Here is a 16,920-nt window from a genome sequence, read left to right as displayed (position 1 = left end):
TATATCGGCGTCTCTCGCGAGGCCTATATAAGGCTGGACCGCGAGACGGACGGATATATACGTCGCTCTTGTTCGCTCAAGTGGATTTCCGTTCAAGTCGAGCACCGTCGACGCCGCGACACGAGAGACTCGCGGGCTCGATCCAATTGCCCTCGCCTCTATTCGCGTCTACATCGGAAGCGGATATGCGCTTCTCGTTAGATTAATCGCAATCTCGTGAATGTTCTTGACAGTGGCAGCACGCACGGACGTCGCGTCCGTGAGTGCGCGGCTCTTTAGCATGATGAATCGAATGAGTAGTTGATTAGCCGGTAACGATTATTAACGCATGTTCATTCCGCCTGTGTTTATTATTTAGATTATCTTCATTAAAATTAAAATTAATGTTTGCAATATAAGGCTACTTTAAATTTTACAGGACTAATAGTTATTATGGTACATACATTCAGCATACAATGTGTGTATGTATTTCGAAAATATAAAAAGATTAATAATAATATTCCTTTTTTTGTTTAACAATAAATTTGTTTTATATGTCAGTACTTTTCCACGATGAACATTCTAATATACGTTATATCGGATCAGTGTATATCGATTCACATAAGTTCTTTTATTACATTGTTACCGCTTTATGACCCGTTAAAATCAAACTTTCGAATATTTCGCAATAACATATTATCGATATATGCAAGTAGAGATAAGAAACATTGTAAAATGAAACATTGAATTATCGCATAATCAACAAAATATTTTAGGGAAAGGAATTATACCTGCAGAATGACAGATATTTCGACTATTGGATTGCGCAGTTATCGATAGCGATATTTGTCGATCACGTCGAGAATTCCTCTGCTGGAATGTACCAAGCTACCGACAGAAGCAATAAGCTCTCAGAATGAGTGGTTATCGAAGAGGGAAAGATAGCCGCTCGACGTGGATCCTTGGTGATAGAGTGACTAATCCGTTGGCTTAGTGTTTCCCAGGAGAAAAGAAGGGTGACAGTAGATAAGAGAAAATACACAATTAAGAGGCGTCAATCGCTCGTGACACATGCTCCGCCGCTTTTCTATCTTCGTTACACATGACATCTCAAACTGGTCCGGAATTTCTTTAGATACTAGTATCTCATACTAGTATCTACACTAGTATCTATTCTAGTATCTAAAGTATATTAGATTAGTATAGTACTTCTAGTATTAGATACTGATAAATATTAGAGATTAGATTAAAACTTACTGGTAATTATTTCAAAATTCGAGTGCATTTAAATTCTTCTCTATCGAGTGTAATCAATCATTGATAATAAATATATATATATAAAATATATTCTATTTCAACTGTCAATTGTCAGTAAACTGACAAATTCCATTCTAATTTTATCATAATTTAAAGAACTATTTATCCGGTAAAAACTGGCATATTTAAACTGATAAATTTAATGATGTATCTATTGAAAAAAATTTTCCTTGTATACACATATGCATACGAACCAAATATGCCCAAGCCTTTATCAGGAAAATGTTCAATTCTGAAATAATAATTCGAAAAGATATACAACAGAATACACTTTTCCTTTGTCTCTTACTTTAAATTTCACGAGTATACAACACGCGCTCGTCGAAATCGGTGAGAGCAGTTTCCCCGTGAGTCGTTCGCGCTCTAGTGTGCACACACGTGTGTGCGTGTGCGCGCGCGCGCGCGCGAGCGCGGCGTTTGTATGTGTGTGGCGGCAATCTCCGCGTCAGCCGTGCGATGTCGTATCTGTTTCACCAGATGCCACATGCGCCGCCGGCAGGGTCGTGAAGCAGGACGAGGGGGGTTGCGATACCGTCTCTCTCTCTTTCTCACCCCTCCACGACAGAATGGGCGTGTATTGGCGTCCCCACCAGCCGAGTCTCTTCTCCTACGACCCCTCCGTCGCTTTTCCCACCAGGTGGACCAGGGGCGACTCCGCGACCGTGAGATCCCACACGAACGGATGCGGCGACGGTGGGACAAGAGAAGGGAAAACGGACGGTGGAACCGTTCTCGTGTCGCTTCGAGAGTCCCCTACTTTGCCGTGTCGTCCGCGCACGCTGTCCTCTGGGTTGCCGTGATCCACGCCTTCCATTTCCTCCCATTGGCTCGATCTGTCCCCAGAGTTCTGGTGACACACGCCTCTCCCCGTCGTTCTCCAGGAATCAGCTGCGGTGCAGGAGATCGCCGCTGGTTCTCCTGCTACGAGGAACAGCAGAGAGCGGTCGCGCGAGGATGTCCTTAGGTGCGTCCGTTCGAGGATTGATCAGCTGCCACGGGACTGGGCGTGTACGCGTTCTATCGCCGATGCGACGGAAATATAGATCCGTGCCCTGGTGAGAATACATCTCGATTCTACACATCCGCGCAATTTTGTTCAGCGCACACCGGAATGTTACATCTTTGAACCTGGAAAAAATCAATGACCAGCATCCCTCGTACGAGATTTGTAGTCATCGTTCGCACTGCTATCGATATAAATCGAATTATTTTTATATCCAGAGTACTTGGATACCAATCCACCCAAACCCGCGAGTATTATTCAAATACCCAGACTCTTCTCTAACAGCACACATGTCCAAAGGTTATCTAGAGGACATAAAATATCCTCTGGATAACTTGTAGACACTTGTCTCTTTTGGACATGTGTGTTGTTAGAGTTGGATATTTTACCCAAGATCCGGATATTAAAGATGAAAATCGAAAAATATCCGAATATTCTGATATTCGAATTGCAAATAATACATGTACGTACAATATATTATTATATACTTTTGATTCAGGAATAGCGTTTTGCAGTTACGGGACGCAAATTATGAAACATATTGTCTAGATGTTCAGGTATTTGTTCGTCTTAATATAATTAATCGAGCATTAAGAATGCAAGATTTTCTAATTAAATGAGAGCTTTTCGATTAATTAATTCTGCTTGTCATAAAAATATTGGATGAGAAAATCCAATATTTTTCAACTAATTCAGAATATAATTACCATCAAAATGATGAAAATAAGAACATGAGAAAAATAACGATTATTAGGATCGATATAAATACGCAATCCACCTATGCGCTTGTTTTTCTTTGTACTGTCCAGAACAGGCTGCCTCTGCCTAAACTGCTGATCAGACAGCTGGGAAGCGGCCCGATTACGTAACCGGGGACTATATTCGCTTGGTCGTAAAACGTAATCGCTATGCTCCGAACTGTACAGAGAAGGCGCGCATTATCTTAGAAATTGATAACTCACAAGTCGCGAATGTCGTGAGTGATTTTTAGATCCCGATATGTCCATTGAGATCGCTAAACCGTGAACTCTGTGAACGATGATACAGCATGGCGTGTCTAGCATCCGAGCATAACAGCCATTTCTTGCGTTAGAAACGTCAAAACAAGTCCCCGTCTCTACATTCTTGTATATAGAATCGGTTTATCGAATTTATCAATTTGATCTATCGCACATATGTATCATTATTGTTTGCTCCTGGAATATCAACTGTTGGTTTTCTCAATTTAAAAAAAAAATTATTTAGATAGATATTTTGCTTTTCTATCGGCACTATTTTACTTTACTGTTAATTTATTTACTTTTAATAACTTTTACGAAACATATTTTGAAATCTACAAGTACTGTTATTTAACTGTCATGTTTCGATAAAAGAATCGAGGAACTTTCATGATCATTTTTTCATATTATAAATTCAGAATCGATCCTTGATATGATAGCGAGCGCCAGGACGCGAAATCTAGTCCGATTCACTTGGTATAATTAAACACGCGCTCTCGGAGTAGTCGTTGAAGCCGATTCTTATCGAGCGTTGCCTCGATAACACGCGCGCTCTTGACAGTTCATCCGGCAGAAAGGTCGCGAGACGAGCGCGCAGGCGAAGCGAAGGCAACGACGGCTTTGTCTCGTTACGTCGGCAGCGAGAGAGGAGAACGAGGAGTCAGCGAGGATGATCTGAACGCGGCCCGAGCTGAAGATGGAGGCACGATAACGACGACGGAAATTGAATTCTCTCACCAGTCATCCCGCTGCGAAGAGAGTGCATGCACACACGCATCGATTCGCCCCGCGAGTCGTATAAGCCGAGTATCGACGGGCTGCTCATCGAGGGAAAGAGAGAGAAAGGGGGAGAGAGAGAGAGAGAGCTCACGGTTCCGTCCTTCCTGCTCCTTTTGTCTCGGCAACGCAATACGGTTGGGTGCACGTATAGGCTACTTCGAAAGGGCGAAGCTCTCGCAACGGCCGCTCTACGTACCTGCGGCACCGACGACGTCGTCGTTTTACCTGCCACGCGAAATAAAACAAGGAGAGAGCCTACAAAGCCTCCGTTCCGAAAAAATTCTATTCAGTTATGAGCCAAGAAATACATCGACGATAGGAAATACGCACATGTATATTGATAAAAACGGATTAAGATAATCTCGCGGAATATTTTGCGATAGTTAATATCTTAATATTCGATCTGTAATGTGTCCTATGATAGAGAATTTGCCTCGCGATCATTCGCGACGATTAATTTTTAATTCGCTTTTTATATGCGTTGCATGACAAATATATAAGGAGAGATGGATACTGAAAACTCTAATTAAAATTCTCGGATATATATGTATTAAATTTTAAATTTTAAATGATAATATTATTGAATAATATTAAACAATAAAGTGATTGCAAGCATAATGATTTTACTTTTAGCTGAGCATATTATACGTGTGACATTTTGTAGACACAATTTCAATATAAACTTGATAATATAAAATCATTCAAGTCGTAAACATAACAATAATGTGTATGATAATAATTAAGGATGTTAATGAATCGTAATTTTATATATAAGAAAATGCGTACTAATGCATGCATTTATTTTTACAATATATCACAAATTAATATCCTCATTATGATTTTAATATTAAGACGCGTTTATAAAAGCACATATTTAAAATTGTATCTCAAAAATGTTATTAAAATATGTTATTAATATAAAAACATTATTTGCGATTTATTTATACAGATATGAATATATCTTTAAAATCTTTAATATTTTTTTTTTTGGAAAGTGGTTAGAAGATGTTTTAAATATATTTTAAATGAATAGAAATCATATTTCAGTGGATTAATATTAATATATATTAATTATATTACTTTATAGAGAGCTAAGAATTAAAAGACTACCAATAATGTTCACAAATTTATTTTTTATGTAAATGTCATTGATTACTTTAATCGCATTATCAATAATATATTAAGCGTTCTTTCAATAAATTTATTTCCAAGAAAAATATTATACCGACATTATAATTACGTGTGTATGTGTAAAATATATGAAGTAAAATTTACGTAGGAAGTAAATTGAGACGAGATGAATCACACTTGTGCGCGATAAGAGAGTCAATGACAGGTGGATATGTAAATAAACATGTTATTTCACACTTTCGGCGTGACGAGCAACACCTAAACGGCTGAAAGTGTGAAAAAAGTATCGGTATATTTTGTTTTAGTTTTTTACGTGCGCACCGAGTTCGAGGAAGCCGAACGATGTTCGCTCGAATATACCTTTTTAAGGGACGGATTAAAAATAAGACATCGCGAGAAGGAGGGAATGCGATAAAAATAATGCATAAAAATGAAAACGCTAATAAGACACGATATATATCGAGGAAATTTGAATTTTTGACAAAAATATTACGATTATTTGCTATCGAATCCGCGTGGATTATCCGTTTAGCTTAGAAATCCGTGCGAATTATTTAGCGACGACAATCCTTGAGGCTGCGTCGACGTGTTTTATCGTCTCTCCGTGTATATTACGGTTTCGTGTGTGTACAACGTCGTCGGTCTGGTTAGTAAAATCGTACCTAGGTGCATGTCCAATCGACGTTACGATAATTTATGGCTTAAATAAATGCCCGATCGGTGTACGAGCGTGTACAGGTATCAATTTACATGACGCAACGGATATGTAACCTGATATATCGTGTGGCGGCGATACAGGCAGACCCGCGCCCGGCGGTTCTCATTGAAACTACCGGTGCAAGCGACGTAAAGTAGCGACGGGAAAAAAGGATTGACATGACATACGCATACACACGCGCGCGCAGAAAAAACGTGGAATTTAAATTCGACGACAGTAGAATTATCGATAAATTAGAACGTACGCATTAACGCGAATTATATCGCGAGCATCGCTTTTATCGTTATAATGAACGTACGCATCGAAACATGAGATTCATAGATTACCGAATTTGCAGTGCAATTTTGCATTGATTCGTTTCGAACTCGACGGTGAATCCTATACCCTAGCCTAACCTATTAATGCAATTTCGGGAGGTTTAGTCCTGTATTTAAAATTAAATAAAATATATTTCCAAGATCGATGACGCTGTCCAGGTTTTTAATCTATTTTCCATTCTTTATGAAATATTAATATTATATATCGTAACATAACGTCAAAATATTATATATTCAATTTTCATATTTCTATATAATAATGGCGATCGATTCGATACTAGAACGCACCCGTCAACAGTGACAAATACAAACATCGTGTACATTTATGTGTGTGTACATAAACAAAAAATGTTAACCCTAAATGATTCAAATAAATGTATTATTACGGGCGACCTTAAAAGCCACAGGCGAGATCTATTTTTATCCTTTCTAACAACCTTCCAAGATATCTCGATTGTCTTTTCGTCCTTCCGGAAAAGCTTATGTACGCACACACACACATACTCGACAAAGTACGAAAATATGATTCTTTACCATAACGAGACGACGTTCTCGGCATAGAGCCGACGATCTCACAAAAGATGAACTCTACTTCGTGGAGCTGTCGGTCGGCGGTGGCGGAGGCGGCATCGATGTAGTCGCTCGCGAAAGGCGGGAGGCGGCTGAAGTAGTCTGCGGATAGATAGGCAGAGAGAGAGCGCGCGGGAGTGGGAGGGAGAGAGAGAGACGCGTCGACGCTCGGCCGACCTCGGGCGACTTCGCGCGTTTCCGCCGACTGGTGGTGGCCGCCGCGCGCCGCGCGCCGCGCACCTCCGCCGAGAGTTCCACGCTGCGTGAAACGAAACTCGTACGTACGCGATCAGCTCGACCGAGGCCGCCGGCCTTCCTTTGCGTATCGGGCCCCGTTGCGTGTTTCGCGCCGCGGACGACGCTGTTGTTTCTCCTCGCCGGTTGTTCGCGGACGAAGACGACGGCCGAGACGAGTAGTGCCGCGTTTATCCACGGTGTCCTCGTGCGAGTCGGCGGACAGCGCGCACTGATACAGGCGCAAGGGCGCGAAACCGTCTCAGTCCGGTACTTAACGCGGTTCCGCGCGGGAGATTCGCGATGCGTTTCCGAGGCAGTGTACCGTAAAGAGTTCTCGCGCCGGCAAGAAAACGCGCCAATCGCGCGTCCGGTGTTCGCGTGGTGCTTCACGCTCGGCGGTTTGTCGCAGAAGAGGAGAGGGAGACGGAGAGGACGAGGGGGAAGCGGAACGGAGGAGGAGAAGGCGGCGGTGGACAAGCGAGGGGGAGAGGACTGTCGCGCGTCCTCTTTTTTCGCTCCTCTCGTCGAAAGGGGGATCGTAGACTCTCGTTTCTCGAAACAACAAGAAGGAAGATCGTCGCCAGCGGCGGTGACCAGGTAACGATCCGAGAGGAAATCGGAGTCGTAGGCGGGGCTTAAGGTCGCTGGACACGTGACACGGAAACTTGTCACGCCGCCCTTGCCCTCCCCTCCACGCGGCCGAAATCCACGCGTCCGCGGACGACGCCCCGTCCCGGGAGACGACTCGCACGCGTGTGCGTGCGCGTCGTGCGTGACGCTTCCACGCGGACATTTTTCCAGGAGGATCGTGCTCCCGCGGTATAAGGGAATAAGACGAATGCCTACGTTAGCTATGTTCTTACAGCGCGCTGCGGATGCACTCGACGTTGACAGAACCCTCGCGCCTACGCGAGGTTACGTCACGCGATTCTCGCAGCAGACTTCGAGTGCCTCGATTCTCCTCCGAGTCGCAAAAATTCAAGACTGGAGCCGGGCCTCCAGGATCCACGCGACTCTCGCGTCCAACTAATGCGCGCACGATAGTGTCCTTCTGTCGCAACTCCGTAATTAATCGACATCCGGCGACGATCGACGACAATTACCGACGACAATACCCGTAATCGACGATCGTCCCATCGACTCGCAAGGCGATGACGCCGTCGTGGCTGACCGAGGAACGTCACCGTGGCATCGACGCGTGAATCCCCCGAGGATGCAGCAAGCCAGCGTGGGTGGCTGCGACGAGGGCTCCGCCGCGACGAGTCCTCCGGCGAGATCGCCGGCCGGCTTCGCGATCAAGAGCGAGCCCGTCGCCGACAGGAACGACGTGAGGATCAAGATCGAGATGCCCGAGCCCACGGAGGCCGGCGTCGAGGTTAAAGGCGAGCCCCGAGAGGATTATCAGCGGCAGCCGAGCAACGATAATTATCGCTTCAACGACAAGAAGCCGGGATACGTCCCGGACATTCTCGGCCAGTGTCAACCGGGATACCGTCCCGTGGGATTGCCCAACTCTTTCGGCTTCCCTCCCTTCTACGGGCAACACCATCCGGCGCCCATGATGCCGGCGACGTCGTCGTCGTCCTTCTCGGCCGGACGTCCCTCCCCGGATGGGCCGATCGGTAAGATCGCCGACGGACACGAGCAGAGCGTGTCGCACGTCGATCGGCACGCCGCCTACGGCAGGATGCCGCCGATCCCCAACGACGGCTTCCTGCAGGAGCACCATCAGCGCTTCGACCCCGGCGACTTTCAACACGTCAACGCCGGAGTGCCGTACCCGGGCTTCCGGCCCACCCTGCGCACGTCGTACGGCAATCATCATCACCATCATCATCATCACCAGCATCCTCCGCATCAGAACAACAGCGCCTACAACAGAGGCCACTATCATCCGGCCAGGCAGCGCAAGTGGAGCAGCGCTGCGTTCCGCGGCCTACACCCGCCGATGCCCGTAAGTTTTTTCTCTCATTTAACGTGTCATTGTAAGTGTCATTCGCGATTTATCTCATTCTTAAATATTTGACAGAAAATTTGCTGCAATTTTTGCGAAGGCAAATCGAATACTTTTAATTATTATTTTTGCTGGACGTGTAAAATTGACGCTAGTTGTTAAGTTATAAATATTCGAAAATAGAAATCACATGGCGAGAGAGGGGAGGGGGAGAGATGTTTTGTAAATGTCATTCGCGATTTATCTCATTCTTAAATATTTGACAGAAAATTCGCTGTAATTTTTGCGAAGGCAAATCGAATACTTTTAATTATTATTTTTGCTGGACGTGTAAAATTGACGCTAGTTGTTAAATTACAAATATTCGAAAATAGAAATCACATGGCGAGAGAGGGGGAGGGGGAGAGATGTTTTGTAAATGTCATTCGCGATTTATCTCATTCTTAAATATTTGACAGAAAATTTGCTGCAATTTTTGCGAAGGCAAATCGAATACTTTTAATTATTATTTTTACTGGACGTGTAAAATTGACGCTAGTTGTTAAATTACAAATATTCGAAAATAGAAATCACATGGCGAGAGAGGGGGAGGGGGAGAGATGTTTTGTAAATGTCACTCGCGATTTATCTCATTCTTAAATATTTGACAGAAAATTCGCTGCAATTTTTGCGAAGGCAAATCAAATACTTTTAATTATTATTTTTGCTGGACGTGTAAAATTGACGCTAGTTGTCAAGTTACAAATATTCGAAAATAGAAATCACATGGCGAGAGAGAGAGGGGGAGGGGGAGAGATGTTATGTATTACCTAAATAATACAACTCGTGCGTGCATTCTCTCTTATTATCGTTTCCTATCATATAATGATAGTACTTTGGAATCCACAATTTAATCTCTATGGTAATCAACAGCAGTCGTAAAGGAGGTTGTCTATTCTTGTATCTTAAAGTCATGAATGTTAAAGAGATTGTTGGAGCGGTTCCCACATCTGATAATTCGCAGCCTTTCATCGTTCCAAGGCTTTTTCAGGTTTGGCAGAAACTGGATATAATGAATCATTGAAATTGCGTCGCGCATTTTTCTCGAGATTGCGAAAAGAGAGAAATTGCCTCGATCGCGCGATGCATTAGTTATGTTACCTCGTGTTGGATTATGCGGTTATTCGGAACGGTGTGGCACTTATTAAGGGAACAATAGCCCTGTGACGAAAGCGGGAATATCGGCGTTCGATCGCCGTGATCGCGCGATCTTATTCGATAAGATCGGTAATCGGAGAATGGAGATAGTATCGACGACGACGACGATGACGACGTAGGCGGCGGCAGAAATTTCATTTTTCGCCCTCCGGCGCGTACGAATCATCGCCGAGAGAGGAGGGTAAGATTTCCGAGCACGCAACCGGCACCTCCGTTGCATCCTCTGTTTCGTGCGAGCGACGCATTACTTGGATCCGCGCGATCGTAAATCGTCGAAATTTCTTAATCTTCCGTGCAACACGTCGAAGCGTGTGCAACGTTGCACAAATGCATCCCATATGGATGGAACAGATAAAAATTAATAATCCGGGTTTCCCGAAACGTTGCACGATTTTTCTTCGTTGATTTCGGCAGAATTTAAAATATACAAATGATGAAAAATGATTAGCATATCGCTAGAATCTGTATACATCTATATTAAAATCAACTATATATTATTGTATTTTACTTTCTCTTTTTTCGTGACTCAAGTAATCGTTTCATATAACTATTATAGCTTTTATACAGTTGAGAAAATAATTATATATGCTTCTCGTTTATTTTTTAAGTTTGAAAATCTAATTTTTCGAACAGCGATATTTTTCTCGATTAAAAATTGAGTTGCTAAAATAGATCATGACATATAATACATGAAAGAGGGCTATGAGCAAAAAAAGTACATGTGGAAGATAAAAAAATTCTATAAAATCTGCTACAATTAAATTGTTGCACAGTAAAAATTTATTTATCGTACTAATATTAATCTTCTCATTATTAATCATTATCATATATTTATATCGATACATTTTTTTATAAATACGAATCAAGTATAAATGAAAATAATTTTATTAGCATGTTAACAAAATCGCTGATTTCTTAACATTAAAAGAATAACATTAAAGTAGGCTTCCAAAGTATTTTCGTATTTTTAATATCAAATAAATAATTTTACTTTTATATTAGTCGTAAAATAACATATATGTGTATGTAAGAGTAATAACGGAACGTCAGTAAACTTATTTATCCTATGCTTCGACATAATTTTATTACCTCAATAAAACGAGAGACTTAAAGAAAAATTAAAGGTGATATCTTATATACCGCAGCTCTCTCTCTCTTTCTCTCCCCCCCCCTCTCTCGCTTCCCACGATTTTTTGCTTCCGTAAGACATTGTGTACGGGACTGCAATTGAAATTGCCGGGTCGGAATGAAGGTTTAATGAAATCGGACGAGACGTCGCGATCGCCGGCCAAAAATTGCGCTCTGGCCGAAATTACAGTGATTACACGCATCGCGGCTGTGGTTCTGCCCCTCGGGGAAGGACTCTGCGCGCACCCTTTCGCCGTCCCTCGAAATGAAACCCCTCTCTCCTTCTCCCCCTCCTGCCTTTCCACCTATCTTCTCTTTCTTTTTCCCGACTCGTGGAGTGATACAGGACTCATTGAGAGTTCGACCAATTTGTAAGCGGAAAACGCGGCCGGGGATAAGTCGGCTCGTCCGACGATTAGCGTAACATCGCGCTCGTAAAACAGACAGTGCGTGCTCGGCGTCCATTATGACGTAATCCGCCGTTTCTTATAATTTATCACCGACCGGGAGAGCGAGCGAGCGAGTGAGCAAAAGCGGTAGCGATAAATATCGTTCGAAATTTCAGTTAAGCGGCCGCATTAATTTACGAGGCGACGATTAGCTCGGCGAACTTGCCGATTTAGCCTCGCAGTTTTCGACGAGGGTCGGATTAGCGGGCGCGCGCCGTCCCGATCCGCTTCTTTCGCTTTATGGCACTTTCGTCGCGTTTCCAAATTTATGACGCGAGAACGGATTCAACTGGTGGCTTTTCGTGAAACGATAGATTTCGGGCCGGTAACAGCCGATTCGACGGCGGCTTTCGGTTGTGTTTGTTGCGCGAATCGATGTATTTGTAGAGGGATTTAACGCTTATAAAGAGTTTCGCACGAACGGCCTTATCAGCTGATCGTAAGGATCGGCGTCGATCGGCTAGGCGTGACTCACTCTTCACGGGAGATCTATCGCTTGCTCGCTCGCGGAAAGTATGAGAAATGCATTAGCTTTGGGTATCATGCGGTGAAACGTTCCGCGAGAAATACCTGTTTGACGATCTTAATTTGCGTCGATACCGCGATTGCGTTTATTTTCAAGTTTAGTACGCATTTATCGTCATCATTTACTTTTTTCATCGTAAGAGAGATTGCGATATATATTCATAAATTATATATAGATATATAATTTAGTCAATCTTATTTATATATATATATATATATATATATATATATATATAAGATTGACTAAATTATATATCTTTAATTATAATTGTGTTTAACGGAAATTTAAATAATTAGAAAGCAGTTTCTATATTTTATATATATTTAAATATATATTTAAATATATATGTTTGATTAATGTTATTAATTATATACGTTGGATTAATTAATAATATATCTTTAATATTTTTCTTCGCTGAAAAATAGATTGCTGATCGCCAGTAAAAATAATCTCGCGGACGGAGAGTTATTATTGTTATTATATTAATACCTATATAGAGCTCTTTAGTCAATTCTACTCGAATGTAAACGAGATTCGTAACAAGACGATTCTCCAGGAGCGGTGCTCCAGAAACGCGTGTTCAGACGCTTGCGATATCGCTCCAAAACGGGGCGACCGAACTAGGCACGAGAGCTATCGTCGCATTTAAAGCCGATTATCCGGGCCCAGGAAAGTGCTCCGCAATAAGTCCACCGCTGCAACTCGCTCCCTCATCAGCATACCGTTTCGTTCCGAGCTTAACGACCGCGTTCATCTTCCGCGGGTACGCACCTGTATCGAGATAACGCTCAGTAACGTACGATCGCAACGAATAAGGGCATTGAATCGACGCCGATCCCTTCGGCTCCGTTTCTCTCCCGATCTTACTTCTGGAGTCGCGTCGGCTCGCAAACCCGAAGGCGCGAATCAGTCTATAAATTTCGCGACCGGGAACTTGCTCGCGCACCTGCGCACTACGTAGCAACCAGGCGAAGTGATCGGTGTCGCGATAGCGTGGGACATTCCTTATTTTCCTTGCTGTTTGTCGCGGGTTGCGACGCCGATTCGTTTCTGAGAGTGGGATTTAGCTCCGCGATATTTCTTTTGAAATTTTTCGAAGAAAATTACCGCTCTCGAAACACGTGCGTATGCATATATAATATAAAAGAATTGCGGTATTAGTTTTTTCAATTTAACATTAAGTTATATTTTATTGCTTCTCTCTCTCTGTCTCTCTCGATATATTGGCCATATATCAGCAATATCGTACATAAAAATGGTCATCAATGCTAATCGCGACAATTATTTCTCGATCGTTTTAAAGATAAGTACTTCCTTGATTATATTGGAATATAATCGTAGATCATTTCGCATTCGTAGTCACACAAAGAAAAACTAGTTTGGAAAAAATAGTTTAATAACTGGTCTCGATAATGTATCATCGAGTAATTTTTATTCGAGTTATTTCCCATTATATTACCAATAAAAACCTGCACTTGTTCTATCTGCCACTACATATGATGACATTGTCAACGGCAAACATATGCGTAAGCGTGTAATCTACGATCACGTAATATGCACTATTTATTTATAGATAATATAAAAATATACAAAAAATACAGAGAGAAGATTAAATAATATTGTTCACAAATTTTAGATCACATATCTTTTATTAATAATATTATAATTTTTCTTGTTTATATTAAAATTATTGGAAAATAATATAATCGTGATATTATTTGAACATTATATTATAGCTTAAACAATTGAGAATAGAAAGTTATACGGTAATTTTTCATCGTAAATTTGCCATAAATAATTTTGGCGAAAATATTTTTTTTTTAAATAACAAGTATTCGTACAATAATTTCTTAATATAACTATACGTGAATAATATGAAAATTTATGCATATTATATATATTCTCTCTACAAATGTACTTGGAAAGACGTTTGTTACATAAAAAAAAAGTATCTCGAGCATGGACACAAAAACTCGCTCGTGAAGCTGGATCGTTTTCTCGCAAGCAAATTTATTCCGTCGCGTGGCACGAATGCAGATCGTGCGCAGTTTAAGCGACGACGTTTTTGCGTTTTGTCGTTCATCGATCATTTGGTATATAATCCTGCCGACACGTCTATACATCAATTTAAACGCGAAACCGCGTCAATTTGCGAATAACGTCGTCGCGCGACCACGTTGCGGACGGACGTAAATGGAAATAAAAAGGGTGATAGAGGAGGGCCAGCGAGAGAGCTGATCCAGCGGGACCACGAGGTAAAGAAAGGAATACGTTTGCACGCCTCCAATGTCGGAGGGGCCCGCGATGCCCCGAAGCGGTTCCGCTCGCCAGATGCGTGCGCGAGCCGGACACGCCGATGCATTTTTCTACCTGAAGGGCGTCCAATTGAGCGCAACACATGGCGCTGCGGCTGCGGCGGCGGCGACGCCCGGGCTCGGGTCCGGGTACCCGCGATTCGTCTCGTGTCGTCGGGGAAACGAGCTGTCGTCGGCCGTTTGATCGCCACGCTTTTCATCGTCGGCAAACACGCTAGACAATGGCGTTTGTTGTTCATCATCGGCCCCCTCCCTCCTCCCTCCCGTATCGCAACGCGTCATGGATCTTCGCGTTTTATAACGGCGACCCGCGGGGTATCTCCTCGGAATGTTGCCCTTGAGCCTTGCTCGAGTTTTCCGGATCATAAAGCCGTTTAAGTAGTGCCTGTATAAAGTCGCGGTGTGACTTTGATATGTATATGTATACCAGTGATTCTCCCAAAGTAGGCGCTAGAAGACTCAATGGAGAACGACAAGGAAGCGGTAATAAAACGATTGCTGTATTTATAATAGAACTATTTAAAATTCGAATATTTTTAACGCAAAAATCTATTGTCTAAAAATCATGAATTTTGTGACATTCCTTCTGACCTTCTTGTCAGGAACCAGATAGGACATTTGTTTTATTTTAAAAATTTATTTTTGATACACATGTGGAATGTGAAAAAATAATTTTTATAAAAGTTTACATATTTTGTTTATTTAATAAATCGACTAATTGGAATTTTAATTTATAAAAAATTTCAATTTTCACGAAACATGTTTTGCATATTCCAAACATGTCAGAGATTTACTTTTAAAACAAGGAAAAAAATCAGGTATCTGCTCTGATTCGTGAGGGGAAAATATATTTGTATGTATTGTAACCCCTTAATTAATTAATTAATGCTTACATACTTGATACTTTTATGCAATTATATTTTTATATTATTTTTAAGAAAATAATTTCATTAATAATTTTTTGTCTTATTTTCGATTATCTTTGTAGAGATCGCTGATGAAATATTTGCTCTAAAAGAGATTAGAAAATTACTTTGGGAATCACTGGTATATATACGTATGCGTGCGAATGTGTATTTCTCTGTCTGCGTATACGTGCTTATTTAACGATGGTTGACGCGTAATAAAAGGCGCGATTCTATTTACCGGCGCAAAACACGCGGCATCTCAATGACACGGGATACGACACACTCGTTACTTTGGTCCAGTCTGTACGTCCCCGATCACTCCACGTGCGACTGATCGCGCGTGTGTTGGTGCATGTCACTTTGCAACGCATGAATAATTAATGGCGAGCATTTAATTCCTCATGTTCCCCCTTCGACGCTTAACGGGCGCGTCCCGTTTCATCTTTAGCGATGGTTTCTCATCGTGTTTCTTTTCATTTTTCTCCGAACTTGTAATGTTAATTGAATGCGCGAAATTAATTAATTTCAACGTAAAATATAATACCTATTACGGAGCTCCGATATATGTACGGATATGTATAAACTGTTTATTGCATTTCCACACTTCTCCTTGGAAGAGGATTAGATTGGAAGCCAATAATATTGCCTGGTAAAGCATCGAACAACATTATATATCATGTTGACGAGGCAGACGAAAGTGAAGAGAAATGTAATCAATCTCAACCACGCTTGTGGAAAGGTATAACAACGTTCCTAAACAATCGTGGGGATTAGACGAGTCGCATACCATGACTAAAAGGAGGGTATCGTCACCCCATGTTGGAAGCAGGGCATAACGAAGAATAAATAATTAGCGAGCGGCTGCAGGCCTGCGGTTTCGGCGCGCACGCGCCCTATCATGCGGCTGTCGACGACTAACGTTTCGTCTTTTAGCAAATATACGGGAACGACACAGCCAATATTTCGTCGAAAGAAAGTTCTAATATTCCCCACTTATTTCAATTTTAATCATTAATGTCCTTATCAAATATGACGAGAAATTAATTAATCGCTGAGAAATTTGCAACTTTTCTAATTAACCATAAAAATGATTGAATAATTAATTGCGTTTTTATTCTCTCGAAATAAAGCAACTCTTGCGTGTGCCTGGAAAAAATATATGTATAATTTTTATATTATTTTAATTATTTTTTAATATTTGTACGCTCTCCCCGATATGTTTATCCGATATGAGATAAAACATCGACATTTTTTGATATTGATATAAATAATTTTCTCTCGATATGGTAACTTTTATACATAGTCGCACGATGATCCACTTTTTCCTACGTATCATTGCGCATTAATTTGAATTGAACGCGCAATCGTGTCGACGAGATTACTTCTTCGAGAG

At 41.8% G+C, this 16,920-nt stretch overlaps 1 protein-coding gene and 1 long non-coding RNA gene across 4 annotated transcripts in view; one reads left to right on the top strand and one right to left on the bottom strand.

Moving 5' to 3' along the window:
• Window positions 1-7,085, bottom strand: part of LOC105252292 — a 43,883-nt gene extending 36,798 nt beyond the window's left edge. Inside the window, exon 1 of the long non-coding RNA XR_889282.3 lies at window positions 6,778-7,085. This is a non-coding gene — a long non-coding RNA (uncharacterized LOC105252292). The remainder of the gene's footprint in view (window positions 1-6,777) is intronic.
• Window positions 7,086-7,105: 20 nt separating this feature from the next.
• The window catches only part of LOC105252294, a 250,072-nt gene continuing 240,257 nt past the window's right edge, over window positions 7,106-16,920 (top strand). For all 3 annotated transcript variants that reach the window (XM_025414081.1, XM_025414080.1, XM_025414082.1), the window contains exon 1: window positions 7,106-9,004. In XM_025414081.1, the coding sequence (XP_025269866.1) occupies window positions 8,264-9,004 (741 nt within the window). In that variant the 5' untranslated portion in view covers window positions 7,106-8,263. The remainder of the gene's footprint in view (window positions 9,005-16,920) is intronic.

This window comes from Camponotus floridanus, unplaced genomic scaffold (genome assembly GCF_003227725.1).
Source record: "Camponotus floridanus strain SB8 unplaced genomic scaffold, Cflo_v7.5 scaffold76, whole genome shotgun sequence".
NCBI classification, from domain to species: domain Eukaryota; kingdom Metazoa; phylum Arthropoda; class Insecta; order Hymenoptera; family Formicidae; genus Camponotus; species Camponotus floridanus.
This window is presented reverse-complemented; position numbering and strand designations above follow the sequence as displayed.